The 16,732-nt window shown below is 46.0% G+C and overlaps 5 protein-coding genes across 20 annotated transcripts in view; 2 read left to right on the forward strand and 3 right to left on the reverse strand.

The window, feature by feature from the left end:
• LOC125739112 (transmembrane protein 53-like) overlaps positions 1–16,732 on the forward strand; it is a 188,464-nt gene that overhangs the window by 119,285 nt on the left and 52,447 nt on the right. The window contains exon 1 of one of the 9 annotated variants that reach the window (XM_049008896.1): positions 5,666–5,804. The exons of the other annotated variants lie outside the window; for them this stretch is intronic. The gene's annotated coding sequence lies outside the window, so the exon portion shown is untranslated. Of the gene's footprint in view, positions 1–5,665; positions 5,805–16,732 lie in introns of those variants that run through there. 9 annotated transcript variants of the gene reach the window in all.
• Positions 1–16,732, reverse strand: part of LOC125739109 (uncharacterized) — a 164,882-nt gene that overhangs the window by 49,507 nt on the left and 98,643 nt on the right. The window lies entirely within an intron of this gene.
• LOC125739110 (sialoadhesin-like) overlaps positions 1–16,732 on the reverse strand; it is a 247,290-nt gene that overhangs the window by 49,458 nt on the left and 181,100 nt on the right.
• The window catches only part of LOC125739113 (transmembrane protein 53-like), a 223,749-nt gene that overhangs the window by 33,260 nt on the left and 173,757 nt on the right, over positions 1–16,732 (forward strand). For 2 of the 9 annotated variants that reach the window (XM_049008912.1, XM_049008909.1), the window contains exon 1: positions 5,690–5,804. The exons of 2 other annotated variants lie outside the window; for them this stretch is intronic. Coding sequence is in view for 2 of the 7 variants with exons in the window: in XM_049008900.1 (XP_048864857.1) it covers positions 5,650–5,804 (155 nt within the window). In the remaining 5 variants the exon portion in view is untranslated. Of the gene's footprint in view, positions 1–5,649; positions 5,805–8,225; positions 9,474–16,732 lie in introns of those variants that run through there. 5 more of the 9 variants (XM_049008910.1, XM_049008907.1, XM_049008900.1 and 2 more) reach the window with 4 other exon arrangements.
• On the reverse strand, positions 9,723–16,605 carry LOC125739106 (uncharacterized). Its single transcript, XM_049008863.1, has 2 exons — positions 16,410–16,605; positions 9,723–16,261 (listed from the first exon to the last, which is right to left on the reverse strand). The coding sequence occupies exon 2, from the start codon at positions 16,073–16,075 to the stop codon at positions 10,235–10,237; it is 5,841 nt and encodes a 1,946-aa protein (XP_048864820.1). The 5' UTR covers positions 16,076–16,261; positions 16,410–16,605; the 3' UTR covers positions 9,723–10,234.

Consider the following 16,732-nt stretch of genomic DNA (forward strand, 5'->3'; position numbering starts at 1 on the left):
TCCCTTGGAGGTGGTGGGTATGGATTTTTTAACATTGGGTCGACCCTGTGATGATTACCAGAACCTGCTGGTTGTGACTGACCTGTTTTCCAGATTTGCGTGGGCGATTCCCACCAAGGACCAGACTGCACGCACTGTTGCACAAGCCCTTTGGCATACTGTCATACAGCCATTCAGTTGCCCACAGCGCTTCCATTCTGATCAGGGGGCCAATTTCGAGTCTAAATTGGTGGCAGAGTTGTGCAGGTATTATGGATGTAGGAAGAGTAGGACTAGTCCTTATCACCCTCAGGGTAATGGGACCTGCGAACGTTTTAACCAGACTCTTTTAAACCTGTTGGGTACGCTAAATGAAGAGCGACAGAGCAGGTGGGTGGAAGCTCTGCCAGAGTTGGTGAAGGCTTATAACACTACTGTCCATGCATCCACAGGTTTCACCCCTCATTATGTCATGTTTGGCACCCAGGCGCGGCTCCCGTTGGATTTAGTGTTAGGAACGTGGACCGGGCAGGAGCAGGTGTCTGTAGAGGGGTGGGTACAGCAGCATCACCAGCGGTTGGCCAGGGCCTATCAGAAAGTGATTGAGCATTCTGCCAGGGCCAGTGATCACCAGGTACAGTTTCATTCCAAGAAGGTGCAGGGGGAGCCCCTCTTACCTGGGGAAAGGGTGCTGATACGTACCTTTAGGAAGGCGGGGCTGGGTAAACTTGCTAATCGGTGGGAAAGAACCCCTTGTGTGGTGGTAGGGCAGTTACCGTCTGGGATTCCAGTCTACCAGGTGAGGCCGGAAGGCAGAGATGGGCCTTTAAGGACAGTGCATAGGAACCGATTACGTACCTGTAAGTTTACTCCGAAGCCAGTGGTGGAGCCTCAGGTTGAGCCACCACGTTCTCAGGAGGGACCCAGGTGGATGGGGTGGCCCTGTTGGGGTGCCCCGTATTTGCCCAAAGGGCCAGCTCCTGGGCATCGGTGGGAGTACTCCCAAGGACCAGGAAGTAGTGTTGGTGGGGGTGTGGAAACAGTACGCAGGTCACAGCGGGCTAATTTTGGAAAGAAACCAGTGCGGTATACCTGAAGGCATGCTATGGTGTATGATGCATGGTGTGTTTTTTTTTGGGGGGAAATTTTAATGTACCACTGGGAGCAGGCTCGAGGACGTGCCTATGAAAAAGTAGGGAGGAGTGTCACGTGGGTATTATGGGCATGTGGGTTTTGTTTATATCCTTGTGCCTTTGGTACGTCAGCCGGGATCGCGGGACTAATTAATTGCCTTGACAATTGCAGCGCTGGAACAATGGTTGGGATTGGTTGGGGAAAGTGAAGGGGGAGGATCGCATTACAGAAAAGGCACCCTGGAAGTTAGGACAGGGAACCCGGAGGAGACACCGGAAAAAGGCGCACCAGGGAGTGGACAGAAGAGACACCGGACGAGGCGTCGGGAGAAGACGCACCGGAGAGTGGACAGGGGAGCCGATACTGGAGAGCGGGGCACCCCGAGTGGCGATCGCGTCTCGAGACGCTCTGTCGGGGAAGGAGTCGCTGGGACGCCGGAGCGGGGGAGAGTAACTGGGCATTCCCCCCCGCAGCAAGTTAAGTGAAAACTCTGTTCGCTTGGACAGAGCCAAATATCGGGTCGGCGTCGGATCTGGGGTTTGGTTTAGGCTGATGTAGTGGCGGGTGTTCGAAACCAGGTTATCAATCCTCCCTGTAGTGGATACCGTGATATGGTGTCGTTTGTAGTGGGTGTGTACGGGTGTTTCGATTTGTGTGTGTGTGATTATTGCGGTGCCCTGTGGGGGTGATAAGTGTGCGGTAGTGTGCCTTTGTCGCAATACTCTCGGTATCCCTATACGGCGATTGTGGGTCGTGCTGTGGTAGAATCTGTTTGCTCGCCTTGTGTTTGTGTCACCCTTATAGGTTGGGGCGGACGGAACCGGGCTTGTGGGGATCATCTTTTGCACGGACATCGCCTGGCCCCGCTGATCCGATAGTGGGCCCTGAACGGACAAAATTTTTATGACGTTTTTGTATGCCATCGGCTAGCCTTGGCGTTTTAAAGTGTGTTTTTACTCTTTTTGTAAAATAAATTGGTAAAATACCAACCCTTGGGTGTTTGGGTGTCTGTGGAGCAACTCATACCAGCACAACCAGTTGGAACCAAATTGGAGGGTCCTGGTGCCCTATGGTAACATGGGCACCATGCTTCACTAACAGTATCAGCTAAGGGCATATGAAAGGCTAGAAGAAGATGGAAGAAATCTCTGTGAGTAGGATGTGGTTTCAGTGGACAGGAAGCAGCTCCTGGTTAACAGGCTAAATACTCTCACAAAGACAGATGCATCCCCTCACAGGAACAACAAAGAACAATAATTTTATTTTAATATAGCACATTATCAGAACATCACATCGTCTCAAAGCGCTTTACAGCACCCACTCCCCCAAAGCTCCCAGTGAGTAAGCCATAGGTGACAGTGGCAAGGAAAAACTACCTAGAAGGAAGAAACCTTGGGAGGGACCAGACTCAAAGGGGGAGCCCATCCTCCAGGGGCCGGCAGAGATAGTCAAATAAGGGAGACTGTACATATACTTTTGTTGTGTTTGGTTTTAGTTATTTTTTAGTTTTAGTTTTTAGTTATAGCTTAGTTTTTAGTTGCTTTTCCATTTGGCTTTCAATAATGGCGCATGTTTGACATCCATGCTTCCTGAGGTGATCGGTTGTACAAATTTCTTACAAAGTCTTTTTTCTGCAAAACTGCATTGTGAGAAAAAGTTTCAAAGATGAGGGAAGGTGGAAAGAACCCCAGAAGGAGACTTTATTTGTATAACATAAGACATAGGACAGGTCCTCATGTGGACCTGGTGGAAACTGGAGAAACAACAGGGAACACAGGAAAGGCAGACACGGATATACAAGACTAACGAGGGACTGCCATGATTCAGGTGTTGATAGTTGGGAATAATGAGCAGAACATAACTGGGAAGAATTAAGAGGGTTCAGGAGGGCCACCAGCAACTGGAGATAGACAGGACTGGCTGTGACAGAGCCCCCTGGACCAAAGTGTGCACTCTGAGCATGGGAGACACCTCCATGACTGGGATAGGACTCACAGGACCAAAGACACGGCACACCAGACAGGGGTCAGACGACACCGAACAGGACTAGAGGGGCAGAATCACAGGACAGGGCACACAGCACAGCTAGGGGCACAGAACCAGCCAGGGCAGGACGAGGGACACAAAAGACAACAGGAGACAACAGAAACACAACACCTGGACAGGGCAGACAGGTAGAGGGACAAAGAGGACAGGAATGGAGACATGGGAGGCTGAACAGAGGACGCAGACTGAGGCCAAATAGTGGCATGAAAGGGTGCAGGACAGGGGATCAGGTGGGACTGGGGGGATCCTCCAGGGAGTCCCCTGCATCTTGGGTAGGTGGACGACAAAGGCTGAAGGGCTGAGGGCTTGGTCATGAGTGAGGCGGAACAGCAGCACCAGGGGGCACTTAGCAGGACAGGGGAGGGTGCTAAAGACGCAGAGGCTGCTGAGGGGCCAGTAGGGCCAGAGGACACCGATGGGACAGGAGAGCCGGAGGATGCAGAGGGTACAGGAGTGCCGGAGGGTGCAGCACTGTGACCCTTCAAGCAGGCCAAGGGGCAGACAGGGCTCACGCTAATAACTTTATTTTAACATTAAAGCATGTGACACATTCACATTCATTATACTCATGTCTGAATAATTACAGTGCTGTAGGTTTTGATAGGGGGAGAGTCCAGGTGGACATCTGATGAAGAAGGGTTGCCAGGTGAGTCTCCATACCTCCCCCTGCTGGGCTGAGGGAGCGTGTGTGGAAATGCCAGCATTTTCTGTTGAGGATGTAGAGTGCAGAGACAGGAAGCAACTCTCACTTATTTATCAGATCATTTATTTATCAGATGTTTTCATCCAAAGCGACATACATCTTAGAGGAAGCCGGGTCAGACCAAGGGCCCAACACTGACCTCAGGCATTTAGTTCTATCCTGCTCAGCCACAAAGTCGATCATTAGCTGCTGACACAGAGTTTGTTTTTAATGCCCAGTGGAAGTTTCCTGAAGGCCCCTGCGCCAGTTACAGAGCGGTGCTTTATTTGGGTTACAGTGCAGCAGAGTGACAACCAAACCTAAACATGTTCATCATTCAATACATTAGAGAAATGAGCAGTTAATGAAGCGAGTGGCAAATAGTAGAGTGAGGAGTGGAAGAGTGACTTTGGTCAGTGCCACGAGTCCAGGAAGTGCGTCAGACCAGTGTGTCAGAGCCAGACCAGTGCGTCGGAGCCAACACCGTGCTGTAGGATTCCTGCCCTGCTTCTGCTGAAGGATAACAGAGGGGTGACACACTGCCCAGCTGCACGGGGAGGATGGAGAATCTGAACTTGGGATCATCTCCGGCACAAACACCGTGGAGGAGAGACGTACGCACTAACACAGTGAACAGGGACAGCTGAGAGAGTGCCTTGTATACAATGCACTCCTGCAAATTTGCTGATCTGCAAGAAAACCGATCAAAAACTGGAATCCTAGGAAGTTCTAAGCAAACTGAAACCTTTAAGCATCTGCAAAATGTGCACATGTACATATAACTCTACATAAATGCCTGGTTGGTGATTTTAGGCCACAGGGTTTGATCCCTGATATCGTCCTTTTTCACTATACATCATATTTCCATAAACTGCTGACTCCTGAACTGCAGGGTGTCTGTCACTGGCTGCAGCCCTCCTAAGACCCACCGTCTTGCTGCCTCACGCGCTTTTTATGCGTCCGCTGCATAGGTCTGTATGTCCCCCAGCATCGTGGATCGGCTTTTATGCTTTTTTACACTATATCCTATCTCCACTTATATCCTGTCTTTCTTTAGACTGAATCTTATATATTGTACAAAAAATAAAGTTCCCCTTTTAAAACTTCTTCAGCTGCAGTCACGTTAAGCTGGTGTCTCCTTTTTAACCAAACCGTGACATGTTTATAATTCTTATTAAATCTGGCTAGCATATCGTTTATTTCACACAAAAAATTGTTATTTTATTTTACTAATAAGCACTGGCATCAGCAGTATTAGACTATTTATTGGCTATCAATCAGATTTTCGAATGCAGAAAAATGGAGACGCAAGCAAAACGGTATTCAGTGATGCATAAAATTTAGCTGAGGTACAAAGAAAATTCCATCCGCACTATTGCTCCACTTTTATTTTATTATTGCTCTTTTTCTGCACTTCCGTGTAACTTCCATGTAACTTCCATGTGACCGCCGGTGCTTGTGTTCAGCCAATCAGCAAGGTTATCGCTATAAGCCCCTCCCCAAGGAAAAGTATCTAGTCTGTGTATTAATTCTGTTCACCATAACTACAACAACAACAACCGTTCTTCCTCTACTCTTTTGTTATCGATTTCTGTTCTGTGAAAGCCCTTTTGGTCGGAGGTCCAATAATGTTATACTACATTTAAAATAAAAAAAAACAACATGTACAATGTAATATCATCCCATCAAGTGTGCACACAAGCTGTATGTACTGCCTCGGACCCCAAGAAACAAAGACGATATATGCAGTTTCACTCCATTTAAAATATAATGCTATTGGCGCTGGACGTTTTTGAGATGGGAGATTCATGTGTGGAAAAAGAAGGGTTATTATCCTGAGGAGCAGGAGCTGTCTGCTAGATGACAGGTTAGTCAGGTGGAACACCATGCCAGGCTTAATGCGTGTTTTCCAGACAAAGGGAGGAACTGGACTCACTAACTCACGGGAGTTCCTGGAGGACAGGTAAGCTTTACAGCAGATTGTAGTGGTTTGTTTTATATTAAAATAATAGTAAAATGACGCCTGACAGAATACTGCCAGCTGTTACACTGATGCAGTCTAGGCAGCCGTAGTTATACGTTACTAATTATTATTAAGTTAATCGGATAGGCGAAAGATTTGTGTCTATTATGCCTCTCCTGAGTGTCCAGCTGATTTCGTTACTGCCCCACGCACAGTTACCGTAACCTCTTTCTCTGGGACCCATCCAGGACGCATTAGCGTCTACACTGCAAAAGATATCCGTCCAGATTGATAAGTGGTGGAAGTAAAGAAATACGTCTGACACATCCGCTGTTTCAATGGAAAAACTGCAAATTGGCTCCTTTTTGGTGGCGAACCAGCACTGAGCTACATAAGACATAAGAACATAAGAACTATACAAACGAGAGGAGGCCATTCGGCCCATCAAGCTCGCTTGGGGAGAACTAAACTAATAGCTCAGAGTCGTTAAAATCTTATCTAGCTCTGATTTAAAGGAACCCAAGGATTCAGCTTGCACTACATTATCAGGAAGGCTATTCCATACTCTGACTACACGCTGTGTAAAGAAGTGCTTCCTTAAATCCAGCTTGAAATGTTCTCCCGCTAATTTAAAGCTATGGCCACGAGTTCGTGTATTTAAACTAATGCTGAAGTAACTATTTGGTCGAACAGCATCCAAACCTGTTAGAATCTTATATACCTGGATCATGTCCCCCCTCAGTCTCCTTTGCTTGAGACTGAACAGATTTAGCTCAAGTAACTGTTCCTCGTATGACATTCCTCTAAGACCAGGAATCATTTTTGTGGCCCTACGGTGCACCTTTTCTAAGGCCACAATGTCCTTTTTAAGATATGGTGACCAAACCTGCACACAATATTCTAGGTGAGGTCTCACCAAGGAATTGTATAATCTTAGCATTACCTCCCTTGACTTAAACTCCACACAGCTGGAGATATACCCTAACATCCTATTGGCCTTTTTTATTGCTTCCCCACACTGGCGAGAATGGGATATGGAAGCATCAACATACACACCAAGGTCTTTCTCATGATCAGCTACCTTTATTTCAGTGACACCCATGAAATACCTGTACTTTATATTTCTGCTCCCTAGGTGGAGTACCTTACATTTATCGACATTAAATTTCATCTGCCAGGTATCGGCCCAGTCACTAATTAAATCAAGATCCCGCTGTAGCTGCTGAGCCGCTAATTCAGTATCTGCTACACCACCCACCTTGGTGTCATCTGCAAATTTCACCAGTTTACTGTATATATTGGTATCCATATCATTTATGTAAATTCGGTTGATGCTCGTGGTACTGGGGCCGGGGACGTCAGGCGGTGGACTAAACCACCGTGAGAGAGAGGGTGGAAAAGGAATGTTTAAAAACTAAAAATGCTTTAATTACAGATTAATATGATGCTTACAATTACACAGTTAGGTTAAAAAATATATATTTTGGGGGGATAACTCTGATGAAGGGGGTCCTGACTTATGCCAACAAGCTGCGCGTGCGTGAGCCAGTGCGCACCCGCCCACGATCATGGGCGCGTCCGAAATGACTGCAGCTTTTGTTTGCTGCTGTCTATGAGGAGGGAGCGGTACGTAGATCTGTGAGGTGGGGGTCCGAAGGGTCGATGGAACGGCAGGAAGACATATTACATTCTCCGAAATTCTGCAGTATATAACCCATGGCTACATTGTGCCACAAGGCCACGAACGTGACCCCAGTGTATTGCTTCTGCTGTCATGCATGCAAACCAGCAGGCTTCCGTACTGATGTGCTTCTGACCAAATGCGGTATGTAAGTAGTAAGTAATCTGTTTCGGACGCACCTGTCTGTGTTTAAAATTCTTTAAAACTTTTTTGGGCTGGCTGAACCAATAGAAAAATTGAATTTCGCTGCTCGCTGTGAAATTTGAGAGCTGTATTATGCAAGAGCCATGGAGGCAAGTTGTCTCATTGTAATTAATTGACATTTTAATGAGCAATTTAATATCCAGCATTTTATTCATTGTGTCTATCAGATTATATGTTTAAGCTTACTAGTAAGCCATACTTAGGCTATCCCATATGGTCAATGTATAAAATCAATAGAACTATATACATTTATTGGATATTTTAAACTTATTGAAAACACATTGGAGAACACTGAAAAGAATAGAGCTTAATATTTCTATACATATATTATTTCATTAAAGAAAGATATTCTTAAACCTATTTCAGCTGAAGGCTTTGTTAATTAAAAAGCGAATTGTTCGATATGGCAATAATACATGTGGATGCTATGCTATTATGACTTGTGTGAATTGGATGAGTTATTCACATATTAAAGCTAAACAATTTCGTCCTGTAAATACAAACCAGTTAACAGTAGGTTCTTTTAGAACAAAAACTAGCATATTTTCTTTTCATATAATTGGATAAAATATGCAGTTACCTCAGAATGTCTTGTGAAAAGCAATGAATATGTCAGAAAAGGTGGATGTGATTTACTGGGACAGTATCTCTCTGTTACTTCCAGTAACCTGCTGCTGTGTGACAGTTTGCCCCTGTGGCTCTTAGTCCTGCTCTCGCCTGTCTTGGTGGCTTCATGGGGCATTATGAGCTCTGGCTGCTTACTAGAAACATAGACCATACAAAGGACATGAACTGAATGTGGACGCCCATAGACAATAGTATAAGCTGTCTGTGTCTGGGGGCCTTTCTTACTAGATACATAGACCATACGAAAGGACATGAACTGAACATGGATGCCCATAGACAATAGTATAAGCTGTCTGTGTCTGGGGCCCTTTCTTACTAGAAACATAGACCATACGAAAGGACATGAACTGAATGTGGACGCCCATAGACAATAGTATAAGCTGTCTGTGTCTGGGGCCCCTTTCTTACTAGAAACATAGACCATACGAAAGGACATGAACTGAACATGGACGCCCATAGACAATGGTATAAGCTGTCTGTGTCTGGGGCCCTTTCTTACTAGAAACATAGACCATACGAAAGGACATGAACTGAACATGGATGCCCATAGACAATAGTATAAGCTGTCTGTGTCTGGGGCCCTTTCTTACTAGAAACATAGACCATACGAAAGGACATGAACTGAATGTGGACGCCCATAGACAATAGTATAAGCTGTCTGTGTCTGGGGCCCCTTTCTTACTAGAAACATAGACCATACGAAAGGACATGAACTGAACATGGACGCCCATAGACAATGGTATAAGCTGTCTGTGTCTGGGGCCCTTTCTTACTAGAAACATAGACCATACGAAAGGACATGAACTGAATGTGGACGCCCATAGACAATAGTATAAGCTGTCTGTGTCTGGGGCCCCTTTCTTACTAGAAACATAGACCATACGAAAGGACATGAACTGAACATGGACGCCCATAGACAATGGTATAAGCTGTCTGTGTCTGGGGCCCTTTCTTACTAGAAACATAGACCATACGAAAGGACATGAACTGAATGTGGACGCCCATAGACAATGGTATAAGCTATTATACTATATAGGGCCCCTTTCCCCAGCCATGGAAACAGCTTTAAAGGGACGGTCACAATGATCTGGTTTGGGAAAGTAGACAAGGCACTGTGGTCACGCATTTATTTTACCGAGAATGTCATGTCGCGGCAGGTCCTTCTGGCGAAATAGTCTGAAGTGGAACTCCGATAGGAAGGTAAAGCCTTGGGGGGAGAAACCGTGTACATTGTGGGAAATGTCAGTCAGACATTGTCAGTCTTTGGGTTGTACTGTAATCTCGCTACACTTTCCTCTCCAAGATATTTATGTCATTGTCTGTTATTCTTGACATGGACCACTAGGAAAAACAAACACGTTTAGCTGTATAAAATGTCCCTCTACTAAAGCCACTGTTTATGTACTGTTGCACCCAATGTGACCCAGTGTCCTATATTGAGATTCACAGCCAGCTAAACTCTCTCTTGCATCACTTCCTCCAAGGAACAGGCACGTGTTGTATTTGGACAGGATTTAATGCAAAAAAGTGTGAAACTGAAATGATACAGAATACAGCAATGTCACATAAACATTAGCTTTGGTTGAACTTATGTGGACATATAAAACACATCAAACGTTTCCAAATCACTTCAAAAAATGTCATATACCTTGTCTTAAAAGTAAATATAATTAATAAACTTACTCATATTGCCACTCAAAGGGATTTAACGGAGTGGATGGCTTTGGATCGGAAGAAACACACCATGTCTTGCTTCACCCATGAGCAACACTTCCTATCACACTTCTTCTAGTAACTAATTGGCTCAACATAGCAAACTGTGCAAACCTGCGCCCCCTATAGGCCTGGAGAAATAACCATACCAACAGTTCCAATACACTCCCCGCCTGGCATTATTTTAAGTATGCCACTATTTAGATTAGATGTTAGACCAATCTCTCAGAAGAAGGATACAGTCCGAAATGGGTCTACAGAATATCTTCGCAATCTTGTCACGTGTCACCTTCACTTCCATCTTTCTGACAACTCCATCTCTGCTTGGAAGTGTCTTCACGATGACACCCATAGGCCACTCATTTCTTTTTAGTTGCTTGTCCTTCAGAAGAACAACATCTCCTTCCTTCAAGTTTGGTCTGCTGCGCTGCCATTTCTGACGACCTTGGAGCATGTGAAGGTACTCCCTCTGCCACCTGGCCCAGAATGTGTCGGCAAGGGCTTGAACTCTCTTCCACTGACGTGTATATATGTCGGCTTTGGTAAAATCCACAGGTGGAGTTGGGATCGGATCGACCTTCTGGGTGAGCAGAGCTGAAGGGGTCAGGATTAAGGGAGCGTCTGGATCCGAGGAAACGGGTACCAAGGGCCTTGCGTTGATAATAGCCGTGACTTCCGCCATTAACGTTGTCAGGACCTCGTGAGTTAGTGTAGGGTTTCCTGCTTGTAGGAGCATCGAGTCTAGGATGCGTCGTGAGATGCCTATCATACGCTCCCAGGCGCCACCCATGTGAGAGGAGTGAGGCGCATTAAACACCCAGGAACACCTCTGCTTGCGTAGGTAGTCATCCACACTTGTCTCACCAGGCTTTGGGGAATACAACTTTAGGTCCTTGGAGGCACCAATAAAATTGGTTCCGCAATCTGACCTCAACTGCTTAGCCGGGCCTCTGATCGCAAAGAACCTGCGAAGAGCATTGATGAAACTGGAAGAGCTGAGAGTTTCAATCACTTCAATATGAACAGCCCGTGTAGACATGCAAGTGAACAAGACTGCCCATCTCTTACTGTTTGCTTGACCACCTTTGGTGCGGCGTGTTGAAACCTCCCACGGTCCAAATACATCGAGGCCAACATAAGAGAACGGGGGGTCCGTCTGAAGACGTTCGGCAGGTAAGTCAGACATGATTTGCTGCTCTGTTCTACCTCGAAGCTTTCTGCAGGTGACACATTTGTGGATTACACTGCTGATAGACCTCTTAGAACCAACTACCCATAAGCCACTTGCTCTCACAGCCCCTTCAGTGAAGTGTCTTCCTTGGTGCTGGGTGGCTTCATGGTGATGTCGAATGAGCAGTGTTGCAATGTGATGCTTCCCTGGTATCAGAAGAGGGTTAGCTTGATGACTCGGCAAGCCAGACTCTGCAAGTCGACCTCCTACTCGCAGTAAGTTTTGGCCATCGATGATGGGATGGAGTTTGTGAAGAGCACTGTTGCGAGGCAAGTCTCGTTTTGCCATGATGCATTTTATTTCTTCTGCATAGACTTCACGCTGGACACACCTGATGATCGTGTGCTCTGCTTCAGATAACGCTCCATCTGTGAGACTAGCCTTACAAAGATGCCAGCCGCTACAGACATCACCATCTTTATACTTGAAACTGTGAGAGATGTGGCGAAGGTAGGCCACCGCTTGGACAAGGGAAGTCCATTTTGAGAATCTTTCAAAGCGTGATGAACCCAAGGCACCTGGAGCAGTTGTGGTCACAAGTACATTGACTTTATGTCGAATTTCAATGTCCGACTCTGGATCGACAAGTTCATATGGACCCTTTTCTGGGGAGAGAGTCTCGTGATTGAGAAGAAGTGCTGGGCCGTACAACCATGAAGTACCAGAGAGTTTTTCTGCTGGTACAGACCGAGAGCCATGATCAGCAGGATTGTGCTCTGATGGGACGTATCTCCATTGATCTGGTAGGGAAGACTGCTTGATTCTCTGTACACGATTGTTCACATATACATGGAATCTTCTGCTTTGATTGTTAATGTATCCTAACACCACTTTACTGTCAGTGTAGAATGTTGTCTTGTCAATCTTTGCGTTTAGTTCTACTGTGAGAAGCTCTGACATCTCCACAGCAAGCACTGCAGCGCACAGCTCTAATCGAGGAATGGTCGGTTCTGGTACAGGAGCTAGTTTGGCCTTACCCATAACAAATCCAACCTCACTGTGCCTGTCTTCATGTGTGACCTTCAGGTAAGCTACCGCAGCGATGGCTTTCACCGAAGCGTCTGAGAACACACAAAGTTCAATGAAGGTGGCTTGTGAGATGGAGAACGTGACGTAGGGGCGGGGAATGTGCAGATTTGTGAGACTTCGTAGCGAGTCATGCCACCTTCTCCAGCCATCGTACATGTCTTGGGGTAAGGAACTGTCCCACTCAAGGTTGCTACTGGAGAGCTCTCTGAGAAGAAGTCTTCCTTTGATGGTTACGGGTGCAAGCAAACCAAGAGGGTCAAACAAGCTGTTCACTGTTGAGAGTACGCCCCGGCGAGTGAAGGGTTTTTGCTCTTGTGGAACATGGAATGTGAACGTGTCTGTTGTGGGGTTCCAACTTACCCCTAAGCTGCGCTGGACTGGAAGCTCATCTGTTGTTAAATCGAGATCTTTGATATCTTTGGCCCTATCCTCAGGGGGGAAAGCACTCACCACTTCCACTTTATTGGAAGCAATCTTGTGGAGACGTAGATTTGAGAGGGCAAGCATTTTCTGAGTTCTCTGTAGGACATCAACAGCCTCAGCTGCAGTTGGGAAAGACTTTAATGCGTCATCGACATAGAAGTTGTGCTCTACGAAGTCTCGGGCGTCAGTTCCGTACTCACTTTCTGCTTCCCTTGCTGCCAATCTCAGCCCGTAAATTGCCACTGCCGGGGAAGGACTGTTACCAAAAACATGCACCCTCATTCTGTAGTCTACTACGTCTTTGCCAAGGTCGTTGTCTTTGTACCAAAGAAAGCGAAGGTAGTCTCTGTGATCTTCTTGGACTACAAAACAGTAGAACATATGTTCGATGTCAGCTGTGACTGCGACGGGTTCTTTCCTGAAGCGAAGCAGCACACCCAAAAGCGTGTTGTTCAGGTCCGGGCCGGACAGCAACACTTCATTGAGGGACACTCCATCAAACTGCGCACTCGAATCAAACACCACACGTATCTTCCCTGGCTTTTGAGGATGGTACACGCCAAATATCGGGAGATACCAGTACTCTTTGTCTTTATTGGGAGGTGGTGCGAGTTCTGCGTGTTGGTTATCTAGCATTTTCTGCATGAATTCCACAAAATGTGTTTTCATTTCTGGTTTCTTGTCGAGCGTACATCGTAACGACATGAGCCGTTGGTAGGCGTAGGACCGGTTATCCGGGAGTTTGCGTCTGGGGGTTCGGAACGGGAGTGGTGCAACCCAGCTGTTTGTATTGTCCTTAAAGAAGCCTGCCATCTTTTTCAAAAAGATTACATCTTCAGCTGAATGAGCAAGGTGGTTGTCATTACTGGTGTGACAAAACACAGAGTCTCCCAAATTCTCAGCTGTGGACCTTTGGTGTGAGTGAGCAGATGGCAGTTGACTGGAGATGGGTTTGGTTTGGCTCAGACTGAAGTCCTCCTTTACACTAAGGTGACTGTCACAGGGAGAGAGATAGCTTGGGCGTCCATTGTCCAATACATAGGTTTTCAGAACATTCACTTTACTTGGCTTGTGGGCATTGCCAAGACACACATCTCCAATGATAACCCAGCCCAGGTCAAGCTTCTGTGCAAACGGGTCATTATCTCTGCCGTTGATTTGCTCCCTCACTTTGTGAACTCTCAGAAGGTTGCGTCCTATCAGCAACAGAATGTCTGCACTTGGGTCGAGAGGTGGTATTTCAGCAGCTATTGCTTTCAGGTGTGGGTGGTGTAAAGCAGCTTCTGCAGTTGGTACCTCTTCCCTGTTGTTAGGGATGGCATTGCACTCTACGAGCGTGGGGAGAGGGAAAACCATTTTTCCATCTAATGACTCAACCATGTAGCCAAATGCTCTTCTACCAGTCGTGTGTGTTACACCACTACAGGTTTTCAGCATGTATGGTTCAGGTGTGGCTTGTATGTTAAATATGTCAAAAAACTCTGTCTTTGCAAGTGACTGGTTGCTTTGATCGTCAATTATTGCATACATCCTTCTGGCGTTGTCTCGCTGACCTTTGGGATAGACTTGTACTAAGCAAACCTTAGAACAGGATCTCCCTGTGGTTTCATTTCCACATACCTCTGTACATGTGGCAGTAACATCCGGGTCTTGTGGATTTGCTTGCTCCCCGCCGTGAACTTCAGGAGATGAAGGAGGCTTGGGCATTTGCAGTGTTGGGGCAGGATGAAGAGCTGCCAAGTGTTTCTCACTATTACACTCTTCACACTTAATCGTGACTGTACAGTCTTTGGCTTGGTGGCCGGTGGAAGCAAGGCAGCGATAGCAAATGCTATTGTCTCTGAGGAACCTCTTCCTCTGTTCAAGCAGCATAGCTCTAAAGCCCCTGCATCTTTTGAGTGGGTGGGGTTTGTGATGTATGGGGCACTGTCTTTCAATGTCTTCGTCTGCTTTTTTTGATTTTGATCCCTCTGATGATATGTCCGTCTTGTGCACTGTAACTGATGACCTTTGGTTGTGGTTGCTTAACGGTTTTTCTTTTCTGTAGCTGGACATGTGGCTGACATAGGAAAGAGTTGTGTTGAAAGGTGTGGTGAAGCAAGGATCATTCCTTGCTTTTGCTTGACGTTTCACAAATTCAACAAAGAATGAGAATGGTGGGAAGCTAACATTGTGGTCTTCTTTAAACTTTGACCCTACCATTGTCCACTTCTCTTGAAGATGGAAGGGCAGCTTCTCCACAATGGGATGTACTCCCCTAGCTGTGTCGAGGTAACTTAAACCAGGCAAATAACCATCTAGCTTTGCAGCTTGGAGTTCACACAGCAGATCTGATAGGTCGCGAAGCTTGTGTGGTTCTTTGCTGGAGAGCTTTGGAAAGTCTCGTATTCGGGCAAACAGGGAGTTTTCTATTGCTTCTGGTGAGCCGTAACATTCCTCTAGTCTCAACCATATCATGTTCAGACCGGCAGGTGGATGCTTTATGTTGACTGCTTTTAATCTCTTGGCATGTTCAGAAGACTCTGGGCCTAGCCACTTAATGAGTAGGTTGATTTCTTCAGTGGCTGTTAGACAAAGGTCCCTAATGGTGCTCTGAAATGTGGCCTTCCAACTAAGGTAATTTTCTGGCTTGTCGTCAAATTTAGACAGCCCTCCAGTTATTAGCTGACTCTTGGCTAAGAATCTGGCGAGGTCACTTGCTATGGTGTCTGCATTATTATTTGAGCTTAATCCGTGCTGCTGTTGTAATGCATCGTGGAGAGTCTGCGGACTTACGTCTCTTTGTAGTCGTCTCTCTGCTCCATCTTGTGGCGTGAATGAGTACTGCACTGGTTCTTGTTTAGGGTAAAGAGGTGTGTACATTACTGATTGTTTTGATTGTTCAATCTGATATTTACTGTCGTCATGGTGGGATGTAATGTCTGGAGTCAGGTCAGTGTGGCTGTATTTATTTATGTATTCATTCACTTTTTGTTCTGGGGTTACTTGTAGAGGTGACAATGGCCACTCTTCCCCTGATTCAGCTTTGTCAAATTGAGCTGCTGCTGACTCCATTACCTCTGCTTTGGCCAAGGCTGCATCCGCTTCCTTTTGGAGGTTGATTACATCTAGAGTTGCTTCTAGGCGGGCCTTTTCTACTTTAATGTTCATCTCCTTCTCAGCGTAAGCTAATCTGGCTTTTGCTGCTTGAGCTTCTGCTTGAGCCCGCGCTGCTGCCATACTGGCTCGGGTTGATGCTGATGACCTGCTTGAACATGCTGCAGATGATCTAACAGTCAGTCTTCCTGAAGACTTTGAGGACCTTCTTGAGCGAGTGGACCTTGTTTCCTCGTCGTTTTGACCTTCAGCCTCTGATTTCTCCATGTTAGAGTAGAGCTGTCACTCGACGTCCCTCGCAGAGTGCTATGATTTCACTGTACTGTTGCACCCAATGTGACCCAGTGTCCTATATTGAGATTCACAGCCAGCTAAACTCTCTCTTGCATCACTTCCTCCAAGGAACAGGCACGTGTTGTATTTGGACAGGATTTAATGCAAAAAAGTGTGAAACTGAAATGATACAGAATACAGCAATGTCACATAAACATTAGCTTTGGTTGAACTTATGTGGACATATAAAACACATCAAACGTTTCCAAATCACTTCAAAAAATGTCATATACCTTGTCTTAAAAGTAAACATAATTAATAAACTTACTCATATTGCCACTCAAAGGGATTTAACGGAGTGGATGGCTTTGGATCGGAAGAAACACACCATGTCTTGCTTCACCCATGAGCAACACTTCCTATCACACTTCTTCTAGTAACTAATTGGCTCAACATAGCAAACTGTGCAAACCTGCGCCCCCTATAGGCCTGGAGAAATAACCATACCAACAGTTCCAATACAGTTTATGTAACCAGCACATGACCTTGTCTTTTACGGTTACTCTGTGCATGTTAAACATCTTTCAGCTTATTCATTAATAAAATGTTTTGAAAATGGCAGAGCCTCCTCTAGTGCTTTTTTCCCCCCTC

The sequence above is a fragment of the Brienomyrus brachyistius genome, chromosome 3, assembly GCF_023856365.1.
Source record: "Brienomyrus brachyistius isolate T26 chromosome 3, BBRACH_0.4, whole genome shotgun sequence".
Classification (NCBI taxonomy): domain Eukaryota; kingdom Metazoa; phylum Chordata; class Actinopteri; order Osteoglossiformes; family Mormyridae; genus Brienomyrus; species Brienomyrus brachyistius.

Excerpts from the sequence above, each read along its gene's own strand:
- LOC125739106 (XM_049008863.1), bottom strand. The coding sequence starts at position 16,075 with ATGGAGAAATCAGAGGCTGAAGGTCAAAACGACGAGGAAACAAGGTCC.